The sequence below is a fragment of the Drosophila suzukii genome, unplaced genomic scaffold (genome assembly GCF_043229965.1).
Source record: "Drosophila suzukii unplaced genomic scaffold, CBGP_Dsuzu_IsoJpt1.0 scf_19, whole genome shotgun sequence".
Classification (NCBI taxonomy): domain Eukaryota; kingdom Metazoa; phylum Arthropoda; class Insecta; order Diptera; family Drosophilidae; genus Drosophila; species Drosophila suzukii.
In genome coordinates, this window is record NW_027255906.1 from 90,781 (window position 1) to 108,086 (window position 17,306).

General features: G+C 35.2%; 2 protein-coding genes across 6 annotated transcripts in view; one reads left to right on the forward strand and one right to left on the reverse strand.

The window, feature by feature from the left end:
- The window catches only part of IntS3 (integrator complex subunit 3), a 62,671-nt gene extending 57,758 nt beyond the window's left edge, over nucleotides 1-4,913 (forward strand). The window contains exons 3-11 of one of the 5 annotated variants that reach the window (XM_070998980.1): nucleotides 809-1,442; nucleotides 1,500-1,692; nucleotides 1,751-1,959; nucleotides 2,011-2,820; nucleotides 2,876-3,033; nucleotides 4,013-4,157; nucleotides 4,210-4,335; nucleotides 4,394-4,582; nucleotides 4,637-4,913. In XM_070998980.1, coding sequence (XP_070855081.1) covers nucleotides 809-1,442; nucleotides 1,500-1,692; nucleotides 1,751-1,959; nucleotides 2,011-2,820; nucleotides 2,876-3,033; nucleotides 4,013-4,157; nucleotides 4,210-4,335; nucleotides 4,394-4,582; nucleotides 4,637-4,708 — 2,536 coding nt within the window. In that variant the 3' untranslated portion in view covers nucleotides 4,709-4,913. Of the gene's footprint in view, nucleotides 1-808; nucleotides 1,443-1,499; nucleotides 1,693-1,750; nucleotides 1,960-2,010; nucleotides 2,821-2,875; nucleotides 3,034-4,012; nucleotides 4,158-4,209; nucleotides 4,336-4,393; nucleotides 4,583-4,636 lie in introns of those variants that run through there. The other 4 variants (XM_070998982.1, XM_070998981.1, XM_070998983.1 and 1 more) reach the window with 4 other exon arrangements.
- Nucleotides 4,914-16,451: 11,538 nt separating this feature from the next.
- Nucleotides 16,452-17,094, reverse strand: LOC139354741 (large ribosomal subunit protein uL22-like). The gene has a single exon (XM_070998976.1). It carries the CDS (start codon nucleotides 17,054-17,056, stop codon nucleotides 16,496-16,498), a length of 561 nt encoding a protein of 186 aa, XP_070855077.1. The 5' UTR covers nucleotides 17,057-17,094; the 3' UTR covers nucleotides 16,452-16,495.
- Between the last annotated feature and the right edge of the window lie 212 nt (nucleotides 17,095-17,306).

The window sequence follows — 17,306 nt, forward strand, 5'->3', positions numbered from 1 at the left end:
AAGTTTGTTTCAGCCGGGTGCCGCGCCCACTTTAACACCCACAAACGACTTTATATTTGCTCTTTTATGGCTGCACAAAAATAGAATTGAAATGTCCTCATTTCAGTTTATAACAGTCATTTCACAAAAAAATTAGACCTCTATTTATTAATTATTTTTTTAATTTGGTTTTTGTTTATTCACAATGTTAGTCAATGGACAACTTGGCTGTGGTGTTTTTTTATTTATTGCAGACTTAAAATTAGTATAAACTTAAAATTCCTTTTACATTTTTTATAGTTTCTTCGATTTTTCTGCTAATTATTTCGCCTGGTTTTTTGCTGCAGTCTAAATTGTTAATTCTTGCTTTTTTCTTGTTTTGTTTTTTTTTAAAGTTTTTTTTAACAGTCCAAGCTTTTTTTTTGCTTCACACTGTGTTTATAACTCTCGTTTTCTTTTGTTAGGTTTGCGTCACAGCTATTATATTTTTTCATATTGCCGAATAAAACACTTTTGTGTTTAAAAAAACACGCTTTCCCCTTATTTACTCGGAAGAACCACTAGTTGAGCGCCAATTATTTTAAATTCCTTGACTTAATCGATGCTAAGTCACGTCGCACCGATTGGATTGATTATAAGAGAAACTGCTCCCTCGCCATACCAAAAGAGAACTAAATATTATAATATAATCTTAGGGCTAACATAAAGTTACAAAATACTTGGACAGCAAAGTGTTAACATACATAGTTAACTTGAATCATTTTTGTAGTATCAGCTTAAAAATAAATAAATAATAATGGTTTCAATTCTTCATCTATGTTAAAAACAGCCTTTTACAGAACGTCGCCCGCATTCCGGAATTTGAACAATTATGGCGTGATATACTTTACAATCCAAAAAGCTTACATCCAACCTTCAACGGTATTTGGCACCTACTTCAAATTCGGACAAGTCGAAGGTTCCTGCAATGCCGTCTACTACCAGAAATGGAACGAAAAATTAGCTTTCTAGCATCGTCAGTGAAGTTTGGAAATCAAAAGAGATACCAGGATTGGTTTCAGGACAAATATTTCGCAACACCAGAGTCTCACAGCTTACGCTCAGATCTAATTCGGTTTATCATTAATGTAATCCATCCGACTAATGATATGCTATGTTCAGATATTATACCGAGATGGGCAATTATAGGCTGGCTCATATCATCCTGCACAAATCCAATTGCGTCGGCCAATGCAAAGTTGTCATTGTTTTACGATTGGTTATTTTTTGATCCAGCTAAAGATAATATTATGAACATAGAGCCTGGAATTCTGGTTATGTACCACTCGATTAGAAATCATCCCTTTGTCAGTAGTACGCTGTTGGATTTCCTATGTCGAATTACAAAACACTTTTATGTGAAACATGAAGATAGAATTCGAATGGGAGTTTACAATTCATTGAAATTAATTCTGGATAAGCAGGTAAATTCCTAAATGTGAAAACAATAATTTAATGTAATGGTTTTTTTTTCTATACAGGTGATACCAAATATACAACCTCTTTTTGAGTCATCAAAACTTGATAGAGAACTGCGTAATTTAATACGGGAAAACTTTAGAGAGTTTTTATCACCGTCTAATAGTCTTAGTCAAGCCCCATCCTACCCTTCAGTGCATTTAATTCTGGCTCACAGTGTTAAAAAAGAGATTGATCAGCGAATTTTTCAAAGTGGTTAGTAGTGCTTAATACATATATCTAAAAAACAATCTTACTCAATATTCATTAACAGAAAACAGTGATCTTCAAGGAACTGGCCTTAGTCCTAGCCATAAAAGTGGAACAGTCATATCGATCGTAGATGAAGAAAATAAATTAGCACTAATACCAACGGATCAAGAAATTGAAAGTGTTTTTAGCGAGGAAGCAGCTAAAAATTTTGGGAAAATTTATAAAATAGAAGAGAATACCGATGACGATGACGATTTGCCTTTGTCAAAGGTTAACATTCATAAAATATCCCAAAGAGTATATTTATTTTTTTTTTTTCAGGTAAGACTAAAAGAAAAACCAAAGGTGGAACTGGCCGAGGCAATAGCTGAATCATTTGATTCATTTGTTACTGGACGGAACTCTTTTACGTGGGAGGCATTTTTAAATGACTTTCGGACGTTACCAGCCTCTGCCTTTGAAGAGTTTCAGCTTAATTATGTGATATCAAATACTATTTTAATTCTACGTGAGACTTTACCGCAACATAATCTATTTTCGGAGAGTAAAACTGAGGAAAAGTTGTTGGCGAAAAGTATAAGTTATCCATTGTATGGTTTGTTTCGGTTTCTTTATGAAAATGATGAAAAAAGCAAAAAGCCATTTCAAACTTTATTGTCGATGCTATGTGAAAGCATACCTGAAATTGGATATTTGCTTCTGTACTTTATGAAAGTTTATTGTAAGCTTCAAACGCGGAAAAATTCTCAGCATTCATATCAGTTTAAAACAACTATTTATCGACAAATTTGCGATGCGGTAGATGATAAGGTGGGTAATTGCCTGGTGCGAGACCTCGATCTTCTAGAGAAAGAAAGCACAACCATATACTTGTGGCTTCTCCCTGACGTGTATAGAGAATTCAAGTCGATAGCCACCAATAACACTGATCTTTTGCGAATAACACTACGCTGCATAGATGCAAAAAATGTGCGTGATATAATTTATTCAGTCGCTCAAGGAAAACTTACTATATTTAAACAAGATGGACTCATTGATTGTATTAGAGAAAGTCTTGAATTTGAAACTTACGAACAATTTTGCCTATGGCAAATTGTTCAAGCTCACGATGTGCCCCTAAAGAGTATTCAAGTATGAACCTAGTACTGATTAGACTTTTCATAATTTTAATGGGTTTTCTCTCTAGGATCTATTGCCAGAATTGGAACCCGGAAGTCACCCTGAAGCATTAAGCCACTTTCTGTTACTGTTAAAAAATGAAGAACCAACGAATGAAATAATTAGATTAATGCTCAGCAGGGAAACCAAGTCGAGGGGAGATCCATTCGTAACTTCAGCTTTAAGGTAAATTCTTAAATCTTTACATGTTTACTATTAAGCTGGAATTACATGATTTACCAGCATCGCAGCTCGTGTAGTCACCTATATGCCATTAAAGCCACAATTTATATATTTCGCTGAATCTCTTCCAGCGGCATTTGAAATATAGAAAAGTGGAGACTTTTTATTGAAACATTGCACCGCTTCAAACAATCCTCCAAGTGATTCACCGTTTAACCTCATCCTTAGAGACAGGGTAGCAGTTTCCTTTCAATTGACTGCAAAAGTCAAATTAAAAAAAAAAAATTTGTATGCAACGCAGTGAAGGAGACGTTTTCCACATAAAGAATATGTATTCTTGACTAGCATCACCAGACGAGTCGATCGTTTGTCCGTTTCTGCATCGGCTATCGGAATTAAACCTTCCCAAAGTATTTTTTGTATTGCATAAGTCTGAACAAGTCGGACATCCCAAAAAAATGATCGAAAAAATAATGAAAAAATAATAATAATAATAATAATAGCTGTTGTGTTTCGTGACATTTTATCTTTTACTCTGAGAAATATCACTTTTTATGTTTCAGAATTTTGAATTTATTTTAAAAAATCGGATAGAAACGATCGGACAATTTATGGAAAAATATTAAAATATTATTCGTTATTTCTGGTCATAACTTTTCTACTCCGGTATTTAAAATTTTTTTAATATATCAGAACTACGAATTGAATTTGATAAAAAAAAATATATATATCATATAGCTCTCATAGGAAGAATCTGAATATTAATATCAAAATGATACAAAAAGTCTATCGGAAGTCTATATAATTTATTTAACAAATAGTTTAAGCGTGGATCTACGGGCAGATTTGGGGGATAAATCTTCCCTCTGGTGAAAAAAAAGGAATTGTGTTACTCAAGAAGTATTCTACAAAAACTTTGTTCTGAAAATCTCCCTTCTCACATAAGTTATTAAACTATTAAATGAATCCACTAAATCAACAGATTCTGGTGTCAACGCTATGAAGAAAAGCTCTCTGAAATCATTGCGTCTTTGCTTACATCCAAATATCCAAGTTCTTCTCCTAACAAAAGAAAACGACCATCTAAGGGGACCTCCATTTCGAATAGTTCTCCTTCTGCTGATCAAGTGCGTTTTTTGGCTTATTTTAAACGAAAAAATACTAATATTATTTTTATAGGTATTAAGTCATCTGGAGCATTATAGAAGAAGTTGCAGGCATGGTACTGGAACTGGACTTTACGTTCATGATATGATGCAAAGAGCACTGCAATCAGCATATTCTCACAGTAACGAGGGCACAAAGGTTTATAAAAACTGTTTCTTAAAATAAATATCATATTAAGCTAATATTGTATCCGCAGAAGCAATATAGCGATCTGTTTGCTCTGGCGGCTGAAGACGACACAACAGTTGTTGGCCGACGTGGAGGAAGTGGTCGTGGTCGGAAACAAGTAGTCAATAAAAAGGATTCCAACAATCATAACACGTCAAGTAAAAAGAATTCCGAAATTGTTAAAACAATATATTCCTCCGATGAAAATTCTAGCGAGGTTGGTAAAATATCTCAATATTGTCTATCAATTAAATAAATAATATATTTTTAGGAGGATTGGTCCAAACCTAAAATGACGCAAGCGGCTAAGAGAAAAAAAAAAAATATAAATGATTCTGACTGACAATTACAACCTCAATATCTGATGTGTTGTTGCGCCGAAAAAAATCAATTGAAAACAGAACAGATCTTCTTAAAATAAGAAATAAAAGAAATAAGAAATTGAAAAGTAAAGCATGTCATAACATTTTTTGTCATTTGATCTTTTAACGTTATACATTTAAATAATTTCAATTAAAAGATATTAAATTATCTCCCTTTTATTCAGATATTGATATCTAAACTTTTATATGCTGACTAGTTTTTTACCTTGTTAAGCGGTGCTTTTGATACTATTTCTGTAATTATTTTTGAGTTTTCTAAAAATCGGAATCCAAAGTATGTACATTTTAAAAGTTTTTTAAAAGTAAATAATTTTAACAGTGTTAGTTTTTATACTTGTTAGTCGATATTCGTCGAAAGTATGTAACCAGTAGAAGGAAGCGTTTTCGACCTTGCCCTATAAAGTTTATATAATGTTGATCAGGATCACTAGCCAAGTCGATATAGACATGTCCGTCTGTCTGTACCTATTACCTATATAGATGCTGAGAATCGTTCCAATCGGATTATTATTTTAAGTTATTACTAACTAACTTAAAGCAGGCTTTGACATGTTTAGTAATAGCTACTCTGCCAAAAACAAAATACCAAATTAATTTTTCATCATCGAATCACTATCAGAAAATCACTATCAGAGAAGTTGCTAAAGATGTTGGTATATCGCTTGGCTCGTGCCATGAAATTTTTTCATACGTTTTGGGCATGAGTCGTGTGTCAGCGAAGTTTGTTCCAAAATTGCTGAATTTTGACCAAAAGAACCGTCGCATGAGCATCGCTCAAGAGCTGTTGGATGACGTTAACGACGACCCAGATTTACTCAAAAGGGTCATAACTGGTGACGAATCATGGGTATATGGTTATGATATCGAAACCAAAGCCCAATCGTCACAATGGAAGAGCCCAGGTGAGCCAAGACCGAAAAAAGCACGCCAAGTTCGATCAAATGTCAAAGTTTTGATCATTGTATTCTTCGATTACCATGGCGTGGTGCATCAGGAGTTCTTACCATATGGTCATACGGTCAATAAACAGTATTATCTGGAAGTTATGCGCCGTTTGCGAGAAGCAATACGAAAGAAACGTCCAGAATTGTGGAAAAACAATTCATGGCTTTTGCATCACGATAATGCCCCTGCTCACTCATCTTTGCTTGTGAGAGATTTTTTGGCCAAAAACAACACCACAATAATGCCTCAGCCACCATATTCACCGGATTTGGCCCCATGTGACTTTTTCTTGTTCCCAAAACTAAAGAGACCTATGAAAGGACGGAGATTTGCAACGATTGAAGAGATAAAGACTGCATCGCTGGAAGAGCTCAAGGCTATACCGAAAAGTGCTTATGGGAAGTGCTTTGAGGATTGGAAAAACCGTTGGCATAAGTGTATTGTATCTGAGGGGGATTATTGTATATTTACATTTTGTTTCTTTTCACTTTAATCTACTGGATGTAACGTCGAGGACTGTGTACTTGCTAGATACGGACGGCAAGTCATTTCTTATGAACTACTTTTCTGGTTTCCCCAATTTTCGGACTACCGGTAGGTATTACCAAGCGGAATAAAATAAAATTGATTTTAACTTTTAGGGCTAGTACTCAGATGGGCTAAGAGTTTCACGAGTTTCACTCGTAGCTTTGTAGTATGACCTTAGTTTTCGGAGTTTACCCTTAATGAGGATTTTAAAACGGCTTCCTTCTCTTGTCACGGATGCTTCGCCAATTTCTCCGCGCAATTGGAGTCCAGCTCCAGTTAGCTGCCAGGCAGCTGGTAGTGGTGGAATCCTGTGGTTCCCCAATGGACAGCTCGTTGGAGATCGTACTACTGGCGGCTCTGCTAAAAAGATACTTCTATTAGTACAACGAAACCAAAAATTGTTTGGCCAGAACTTACTTTCTTTGCGAGGACACGCCCGGCAGGATGTCCATGTAGGGAGCGAAGTCCCACTCGGTATGTTCTTTCCCCCTGCGATTCTGGCCCTGTTGTGGTATTGCTTCCTGTCGGTGAAGTTCCACAATAATTGGAGTCATATTTAAATGACTTTCGGACGTTACCAGCCTCTGCCTTTGAAGAGTTTAAGCTTTATGTGATATCAAATACTATTTTAGTTCTACGTGATACTTTGCCGCAACATAATCTATTTTCGGAGAGTAAAACTAAGAAAAAGTTGTTGGCGAAAAGGCACTTTCTGTTATCCATTGTATGGTTTGTTTCGGTTTTTTTATGAAAATGATGAAAAAAGCAAAAAGCCATTTCAAACTTTATTGTCGATGCTATGTGAAAGCATACCTGAAATTGGATATTTGCTTCTGTACTTTATGAAAGTTGTTACGTGGGCATATTAGTGCCCGAGTCCTGACAGGGACTTGGGCCGAGGGAGAGGCGTCCGATATTCAGGCACCATTTGCCGGCATAAGCTACGTCGTGTTCGGGTCTTGGGATCTTGGTAAGTAATTATTAAAAGTGCCTGGAAAATAATATTAGTCATAAAGTTCGTCAGTCATCAGTCCACAGTGCCCAACAAGCTTAGCTGTCGCCTAATCGCAATACGATCGGGCTGTGTTTTGGCCATATTCCCTCCCCTTCAGACATTCGTGTGCCAATGGATCGTCGCGAGCCGCGCAATACGATCCCCTATTGTCATGTTGTCCGTCAAAAGTTATGTCATTGTTCTTAACCTACTCCACTCCTCGCGTCAGCACACCCCCTTAATAAAGCTTTAGCACTTCATGTTTTGATATTGTTTTACATTACAAATTTATTGGGTAATATTTATATCGGCGTATGCCGTGGTTGAGTAACATAATGTTGGCTAATTCATATGGAAATTAAATTAATTGACAATTATTGTATTAGGGGAGAGCATCGACTTTACCTCCTGTGAAGGTGCACACATCAGCAAAATGCTGACTATTCACGACTAAAAACGTCGCTCAGAGGACTCTTGCAATTGTACATACAATTACAAGGCTGATACTCGCCGCTGAAAAATTAACATTTAATTATTATGTATAAAAAAGGTATAAAAAGAAAAGTATATCTAAATGATTATATATATGAAACAATTATTATATGTGGATATTATATATTATTACATGTATTCCTAACAGATTAATTCTTTGTCTTGACTAGGAAAGTATTAACATTGCCCAAAAACAAATTCTTATCCAGACGGGAGAGAACAATGACCGTTGGAACGGTAGAGATAATGATTGCCTTTTGTGTCTTATTGCAGTGGACAAGTGGTGAAAAATCTAGACGGAAGGTCTTAATATATAAGTACTCTAATTCACTCACTGTTATTGGCAGTTTGGCTTTGGATAACAAGTATAAAATTCTTACGGTAAATTGTGGATCGGTGTCTATTGTTTTTGCTAAAGCTTCTGATGTAATCATGGCGCACGGATATATATATGTATGTATAAGAAAAGGAACCTGGGCGATGAGATCTCGACGCTCCGGATCCTGGGCTTTGGGAGATTTTAGAATTGGTTTATACATATATATATACGTGCAAGACTTGAAGGCGGCTTACAAAAACAAAACACAAAAATTATGTTACACAAAAAAAATAACACTATCGCTGTATAGATATGTATGTATGCATGCATCGTATGCGAGTTCCACTGCGGCGCACGTCGGTTCCAATGCTCGAGCTGGGAGCTGGTCGGTGCCGCTCCAATTTCTTGTTCAGCGTAGGTAATTGGGGTTCTGTTTACACTTGCATTCAGAAATGCATGTACTTGCAAATTGTTTGTGATTGTTTGTGGCGATTTACTTTTTGGTTTACAATATTGGAGTGCAATTTATTTATTATTATTTTATTGTTTTTATTGTCTTTTTGCTGCTTTTATTGTCTTTTTGTGGTTTCACTTCACTGTATCGGCTCGGCTTATGCTCCAATGTGGGTCACCACTTTCTCCAGGGCATGATGTTGGTCGCGGCGTCTCTGGACAGAGCGCTTGTAGATCTTTACAACCTTAAGGAGCACTATAACCAGGAGTAGTCCAACGATGAGCTTCATGGTCTTGTTGACATCCTGAATATCATCTTGGTGGTCAACGATCTCTACTGTGTTAATCACATTGGCGGTGCTGCCGGCCACTTTAGACGTTTTGCTACCCATCTTGGGGTCCTTAGGCCATTCACTTGGTTCACTAGTTATTTTCGTCCTTCGGGATTTTGCTGGTTGACTTCCTCCAGATTGTGGTCGATCGCAGGACCGGTTATCGGGATTTTCTCCTGGGTGAAGTTGATCCTAGGGAAACGTCAAGACATCCTTCTGGACACCAGCCTTCTTCCAGTCGTGGACTGTGTTGACGGAAGTTGCACTTCTAGACCACCGTCATGGAGAGATCAGAACAATTTCTGTCTTTCTCCATTTGGCTGGGGTCTTTTATACCGGACTAGAGCTTTCGCTAGCCCCCATATTGGATGAATTAACTAGGTGTTCCCACCTAGGGGTACTGTTTCTCCATTTCCCCTATTTTAGGAGTCAATGGCCGGCTGGTGCACTTTGCCACCTTACTGGATTACGGTTACGAGCAGGTCGATCGTGGTCGTTGTTCTGGCCACGCGACACCCATGAGTTGTCGAATTGTTTTTGCTGTTTTGCTTTTATCAATCGCAGTGTGGTTAGTCATTACGACCCCTACCCTCAACGAATGGCAGTTGTTTTGCCGGGGTTAATCTTGGTATGGGGGAGGGCGTACGTAACAAAATTTCTGCCAAAAAAGGGCGGTGCCACGTCTTTTTTTTGTTCAGTTGCTTATTATAAGCAAATTATTCCAAAAACGAGCCCCTCTATAGGGCCTTATATGAGTCTAACGCACTTCCAATTGATATGCAATTGGACTACTTCTCAAGTAAATCAATTCTTAAGCATAGGTTAGTCAATTATTTTGTAAATTTTAGTACGTAAGATAAGTTGTTGAAATGTTCAAGTAGCCAGTAAAGGAATTCCGTTGGCGAAATGAAATAAATAAATAAATAAATAAATTAAATTCGTCGTTAGTCGATGATTTAAAAAAATTTATTTTTTATTTTTAAAACTCGGGTGATAAACCTTTATTCTTAAATCCAATTAATACAAGACACTTTTTAAAAATTGTGAACCGATCGCGGTCTCGGATAAAATAGGACTGAACCTTAATTCTAAAAAATTATCCAATGAACCTCCGCCAGAAGCTTTCCTTTTCTTAAGCTTCCAGAGCTTTAATTTTTGTTTAAAATAAAAGCTTATGCTGAAACGGTCGCATCTCGTTGTGAAATGAAATTATGCTGACCGATGCAATTTGATTGAAAATCGGAACGCAATATGTTCTGAACTTAGAACGCAATACTGTGGGCTTTGAACGGAAAAGTTTGGGCTTTGAACGGAAGCTTGTGTTTACTTTACGATTGGTTTATTTATCTTAGCAGGACGGTCAAGCGCGGCGCTTGAAGTGAATGGCAAAGGCAAAGGCAGAATCTTAAACAAAGGCAAAGGCAATGTCGCTGAAGGCAAGGGTAACATAGCTGAGATTGAATTCAAAAATTTCCATAAGTGGAACCGTTTCACGTGTTGGATAACTCTCCCCCTTCTAAAATGGATCGTCCCGATTCAATATGAAATTCATTTAATTGATCTCTTAAATCTGTTAAAAAATTTTCTTGGTTAATAGATTTTTCTGGTTCTGACCGTTGTTTTTTGGTTACAAATAATATGACATTTTTGTATTTTATAATAAGTAAAAAAATTAAATATATAATGATTAAAATGAATAATATAAAGGTAAGTGATATTTTGGTATTATTAATTTTAATGAAAGGATTTAAAATGTTTATATTATCTAAAGAAAGTTCTGAGTTATTTGATAATATGTAATCGGATATATCATAATTTTTGAAGTGGTTCGTAGTTAAGTAGTAAAGAATTTTGTTTTCCATATTGGTATAAGAAATATTATTAATTTCGGTTGTACCATTAAATGTTATCAAAAATGAACCGTTTAAATGAGAGTTGTTCACAATATTGTTACCATTTATAAGAATGGCACCATCTTGTATGATGTCAATTTTTTTTATTTTTCTCTCTTATTTTTTTACAAGTGGATTTCTCGCCATTTAATAAGCGGGTAAAACAAGTTTTTTCATTATTTAAAGTGCAATAATTATTAAAAAGTTCGTTCTTAAAGTTAGACATTTCATAAAACATATTTGCGCATTTTGCGACTTGATTGCTTAATACTAGTTTCCCATCGATTTGGGAAATCGCTTTAGCGTAATATATTTCGCATCTGTTTTTTATTATTGGGTATTTTATATAAATTATTACAAGTTCTTTATGCAGTGCGATTTTAAAAACAGAGATGTCCATTAAGTCAGCGATAATTACTGGTTTTTGTTCATGTTTTAATATTTCCATGATGTCATCATTGTTTAATATTTTGGTATTAAAAACGTCAATTTTTGCTAGTGTGATTGTGTCAATTAAATTTTGCAGATCAAATGTTAATAATCGTAAGCGATGTTTTCGCAGTGGTAAATCTTGATCAATAAAAACATTTTTAAAATCATCAGAAAGAGATTCTATTTCTTTAAACAGTTTGGAATTGATAATAAATTGCTTATTATTATTTTCAATTAATTCATCGATTTTATTCTGTATTTTAATAAAATCATCATGATCCGGAGTTCCAGCTAACCATTTCCACACAGTCTCATTTATCCCCCTTTTTGACCTAGTTGATATTAATTGTGATAAAATTAATTCGATTACTTCTATGTCATATTTAATTTCCCATTGTGACCTTTTATTAGTATCCCTATTTATATTATCTGATTCCAATTTTATTATTTCTTTATAAAAACTTAAGTTAGTTACGTGGAATAATTCTGCGTATGAATCGTACGTCAATACGTCTTTATTGTCCTTGAATAAAAGATACTCGTGACTTGTATAGTCTATTATTTCTGATTTTGTTAATAAAATAAGGTGTAGTATGAGCACCTGATAAAACATTTTCTGGAAAAGGAAAAAAAAGTAACATATAAATTTTTAGAATTTTATATTATCTTTGTGAATAATTCTATTTCTATTGTTAATTATTATTTTGTTAGGTAAATTTTCTTTAACTACTTGTTTTTTATATCTAGTTTTAAGTTTATTTCTTTCCCCGTGTTTCTTTTCATAAATTACCTGTCCTACATGATATACTTTTTCTTTTCTGTTTTCATTATGTGTTTCCAACATTTTTTCTTGTGTATTTATTAAAATTTAAGGAATGTTATCGTGCTCTATTCTATTATATAGTACGTCAAAAGGTTTTTGGTTCGTTGTAGAATGAATGCTCTGATTATATTCTTGAGCGGCTCTTATTACTATTTCGGAATAGTCTGTTAAATTAAATTCTTCTTTAATGCATCGAGCTAATTCTGTTAGTGTACTCTGCCTCGGGTCTGCGTAATGTAAAGTTAAACCGCACCTTTGTGCAAAAGATTTAAATTGGGCCGAGGTAAAGCTGGGTTCATTATCGGTCATTATCACTTTGGCTTGTGGAAATTGTTGAAGAAGTTCCATTACTTTGTTTTCGATATTTAATTTATTTTGGATTTCTTTTACTACTACAAATTTTGAGTAAGCGTCAATACAAGTTATGAAAGTAAGACTTTGCGCGTAATATATGTCGATGTGTAAATTTTCGCCATCTTTACTCGGGATGGGGGCTTCTCCAATTGGAATTTTAGTTGGATGTCTGTTATATTTGTTTTCATTGCAAATTTTACAATTTTTTATATATTCTTTTAATTTTGTAAGTAAGTTTGGCCAATAATACAATCTACTGATTTGTTTATATTATCGATTATAAGTGCTCTGTCCTCAGGAGTTTCTACATCTTGGACAATTATTTTTGTATACAAAAATTTATTCACAAAATTATCTTTAAGTGGTTTTTAAATTCTATAAAAGTCCCCTAAAGTACAATGAATACCTACCGTTAAATTAGGAGGAATATATTCTCTTAAGATTGATATCAAATTTTCGGGAGTGTCAAATTCTATTATATGTCTGGTATTTTCGAATATATTAATCGACTCATGTATTGTATACCTCCCCGTTGCTAATAACAACTGTTGCTTAAACTGGTTTAAGAGTTTACGGGTTTCTTGTATAACATTCTCAAAACTACTCTCTGCTGAATGCTGAGTGTTTTGATCTGAGACCGATTCGTTACTGTCAGTTAAGTTGTTGATCTGAATTCTTGATAAGGCGTCTGCAACTACATTAGTTGTACCTGGCTTATAAATGACTTTAGGAGTGAAACTTTCTATGAAGGAGTACCAGCGTTTCATTTCAATATTAGGATTTTTATCAGAGATTGCGAAAGATAATGGTTGATGATCGGTTTGGATTTCAATTCCAATCACTCCGTATAAGTAGTTTCTTAGATTTTTAAGAGCCCATACTATGGCTAAAAGTTCCTTCTTATTAGTTGCATAAACCTGTTCTGTTTTAGTCAAGGTTTTTGAAATAAAAGTAATTGGTTTACCTTCTTGAGATAATACTGCACCAATTGCGACGTCCGAAGCGTCGGTGGTCAGGGTAAATTTTTTATTATAATCCGGTTGAACTAATTCTACTTGAGCAATGAGATTTTCTTTCAGCTCGTTAAAAGCTTTAATAGCTGGGTCATCCAGCTGAATTAACATTTTTGTTGACATTCTTTTTGAAATTTTGCCATTATGACCTCCAAGATATTTTGTTAGAGGTTTGGCTATAGAGGCGTAATTTAAAACAAATTTTCTATAATAGCCCGTAAGGCCTAAGAAACTTCTTAGTTCCCGAATATTTTTTGGAAGCGGATATTTAATTATGGTGTCAATTTTTTCTGGGTCTGTCTTGATGAAGTTATAAGATACGATGTATCCTAGAAAACTGGTTTCGCCTTTAAAAAACTTTGATTTTTCTAAAGAGATTTTCATGTTTGCCTTTAATAATATATTTATAATTTTGCTTAAGTCTTCATAATGTTGTTCAATCGAGTTTGAGAATATTATAATGTCGTCCATGTAGACATGACATGTTTTCCCTATTTGTTCTCTTAGGATGTCGTCCATTGCTCTCTGAAAAATTCTTGGTGCATTTGTTAGTCCGAATGGCATTCTTAAAAATTCGTATTTTCCATTATTTATTGAAAAGGATTTTTTTCTATATCAGATTCTTTCATTAATATCTGATGAAAGCCTGATTCTAAATCTATTGTTGAAAAATATCTTGCTTTTCCCAAATTAGATAGAATTACTGATGGGTCTTGCATTGGGTACCTGTCAGGTATGGTATTTTCATTTAATTTTTTATAGTCAATTACGAGTCTTAATTTACGGCTTCCGTCTTGATTTTCTCCTTTCTTTGGTACTACCAGAACTGGTGAATTATAAGGGCTTCGACTAGGCCTTATAATTTCCTCTGCTAACATTCTACTGATTTCGCTGTTCACGAAGTCGGTGACAGAAAAAGCGTACGGATATTGTTTCCCGTATATTGGCCTGTCGTGAATAAGATTTATTTCCCCCTTTATGTCTGTTCTAAAAGGAATTTGCATATTTATTTTTGAATGCTCTTTTTCAATATAGAGAACTATTTTTTCCTTTAGTCCGTCTAATTGATCAGTACCTATATTGTTTATCTGTTGTTTGTCGGATAACTCAACGACGGCGGGCTTGAAATTTTTATATTTCAAACGATTTTTATTTATTTGATTTTTGACGGTAATTACTTCGTCGGCACTCTCAGGATTTTGAATTCCCAAGATATTTGTATTTTTATTGACGGTATTTACTTCGTCGGCACTCTCAGGATTTGGAATTCCCAAGATATTTGTATTTTTATTGACGGTATTTACTTCGTCGGCACTCTCAGGATTTTGAATTCCCAAGCTTTTTTTACTATTTGCCACAAATAATGAATCTGTGTTTTCGCTATTTTTTTCATCAAAAAATTTTTTTATAATAAATTCTTTTAACGGAAGAATATTATTTTCTTCAATTAAACTTATTTCATTTTTTTCCTCATTATCATAATATTTTAACTTTTCTGTTTTCCCTTTATATTCCAAGACTCCCTTTTCTATATTTATTATAGCTCCAATTTTTCTTAATAAATTAAATCCAATTAGCAGATCAGATTCTAATCCTTCGATTTCATAAAATGATTGTCTCGTTTCAAATATATTTATAATATGGTAATACCTAATAATTGAATACACATGAACTGTAGTTACCTTTTTGTATATTGATAACTCATTTTTATTTTCGAAAATTCCCTTTTTTATATAACAAGCAGTGGCTCCTGTATCTATTAAAATCTTTAACTGCTTCTTGGTTTTTCGGTCTGTCCTATTTAAATAAGGCATTCCCCTGTAGGGGTCTGGTCTAAAAAATGATCTTCGTTGATATTGTTTAATCTGGTTACTTTATTAGCTGGCTGATTTACTTTTCCATCTGGTTCCCTTTTCTGAGCTTGAGTTTGCTCTTTATTTTGATTAGCGCGATAGTTATTTGATCGATTATTATTTTGATAATAATTATTATTCTATCTACCTCGATTATTATTTGCCTGCCAATTATTATTCGGCTGTCGATTGTAACTAGGTTTATTCTGGAGTTGAATCGATGGATCAACATCCATTGCCTCGACGGCTTGTTGCTTTTGATTATTATTATGATTATCGTTTTGCCAAAAATTTCCCTTTTGTGGCCAATTATAATTCTGGTTATTACTCTAATAATTTCCCGTTTTATTAGTATTATTGTTCGGTCTTTTTTGATCAAATCTTAAGTTGTTTCCCTGATATTTATTTTCATTTTTAAATCCATTAAACCTGTTTGCAAATTGGGCACGGAAATTGTTTGATTCTAGTTCTTGGACCTTTGCCAAAGCATTGGGTAAATCTGGTGGATTTAATGAGAAAAGAGTTTCTGAGATGGATCCATTTAGCCCAGATATAAAAATTCGTAAAGCATTGCTCCTTATTGTTTTGTTTGTTTCTTTGGCAATTACGCTGTCCTTTCCGTATGTCATTATGGTTTTGTTTATTAGTAGTGTAATTTTTTTATTGACTTCATTATAGTATTCTGTAACTGTCATTCGTCCCTGCCTGAGGATACTTATAGTAGTTCTGACTCGAGAATATGTATTGGTCGTTTATCGCTATATATAAAGTCCAATCTAGATACACATGATTGGTAAGAGCATCATGGGCAGCTCCCAAAATTTTATTTCGTAAAATTGTTAAGTCGATAAAATATTGTTCACTTTGAATTTTATAGAGACCTACCTACATATTGTGTTGGTTCCCCCGTGAATTTTGGTAAAGATTATACCACTTCAAGTGTTGTATCGCATTTTATAGTTGGGTCGATTGTTTGTATTTTATAATCCTCCACAGTGTTTGCATCTGTGGCTAACTTTCCTTCTAAACCTTCTATTTTCCTGCTCACTTCATTTTATAGATGTACGAAATAGCAATTATCTTTATTGCTCTCCTAGGCTAGCAAAAAAAAAAAGGATTAAAGAGTTAAAAGCAAAACACATCACATTTTCCAGGTGGTCAAATCTCTGGCTTGTGCTCTGTATTCTCCACATCCGCGACTTCATCTCGCACACTTTGAACTTCTCTAAGTTATATAGATATAGATTTAGGATACAAAAAAAAAGAATGGAGCTTCAGTAGTTGTCACCGGCTTGGGCGGCTGGCCCAGAACACATTTTATTCAGAACGCAACATCTTCTCCTTCTGGCGCTGCAGCTTCTTCTTGGAGAGCTTCTTCTTGGTGGGCTCGTCGTCGGTGGCCTTGGAGACGACCTCCTCCTTCTCGGTGAGGATGACCTCGACGTGGCACGGCGACGACATGTAGGGGTTGATGCGACCATGGGCACGGTACGTGCGGCGACGCAGGCACTGGGCGCGGTTCACCTGGATGTGGTGGACGACCAGGCGGTCGGCATCCAGACCCTTGCAGTCAGCGTTGGCCTCGGCGTTGCGGAGGAGCTGCAGCAGGAACTCGGCGGACTTCTTGGGCCAGCGAACCTGCGTGGTCTTCCACTGCTTGGCCTGGGCACAACGACCGACTCCGCCGTTGAAGCGACGGAAGGGCACGCACTCCTTCTGGTCGATGACGGCCTTCAGGTAGCGCTGGGCACGGCGCAGGGGCATGCGCTTGATGGCCTGGGCGGTCTCATGTGTGTTCTTGAAGTGCACACGTAGATTGGGCCCGCGCGCCTTGCACGACTTGGCCACGTTGTCTGACTCGCGTGAGTAACGGCCCATTTTTCAGTATCGGAAACGTGGAACGAAAAAAAAATAATTGAACATTTATCAATCTATTTATTAATTCCACTGTTAAGCCGCCTGCTGTGGGTATACTACCTGCAGAAAAATTTGGTGCTGAACCTCCGGTTGTCATGGTTAGATTTATTTCACCAAAGCTATTTATTAAATCTTTCAGATTGTTTCTCAATTTTTTTTATTAAATCGTGAATCTATCTTACTTTCTATCAATGTTTAAATCTTATATTAT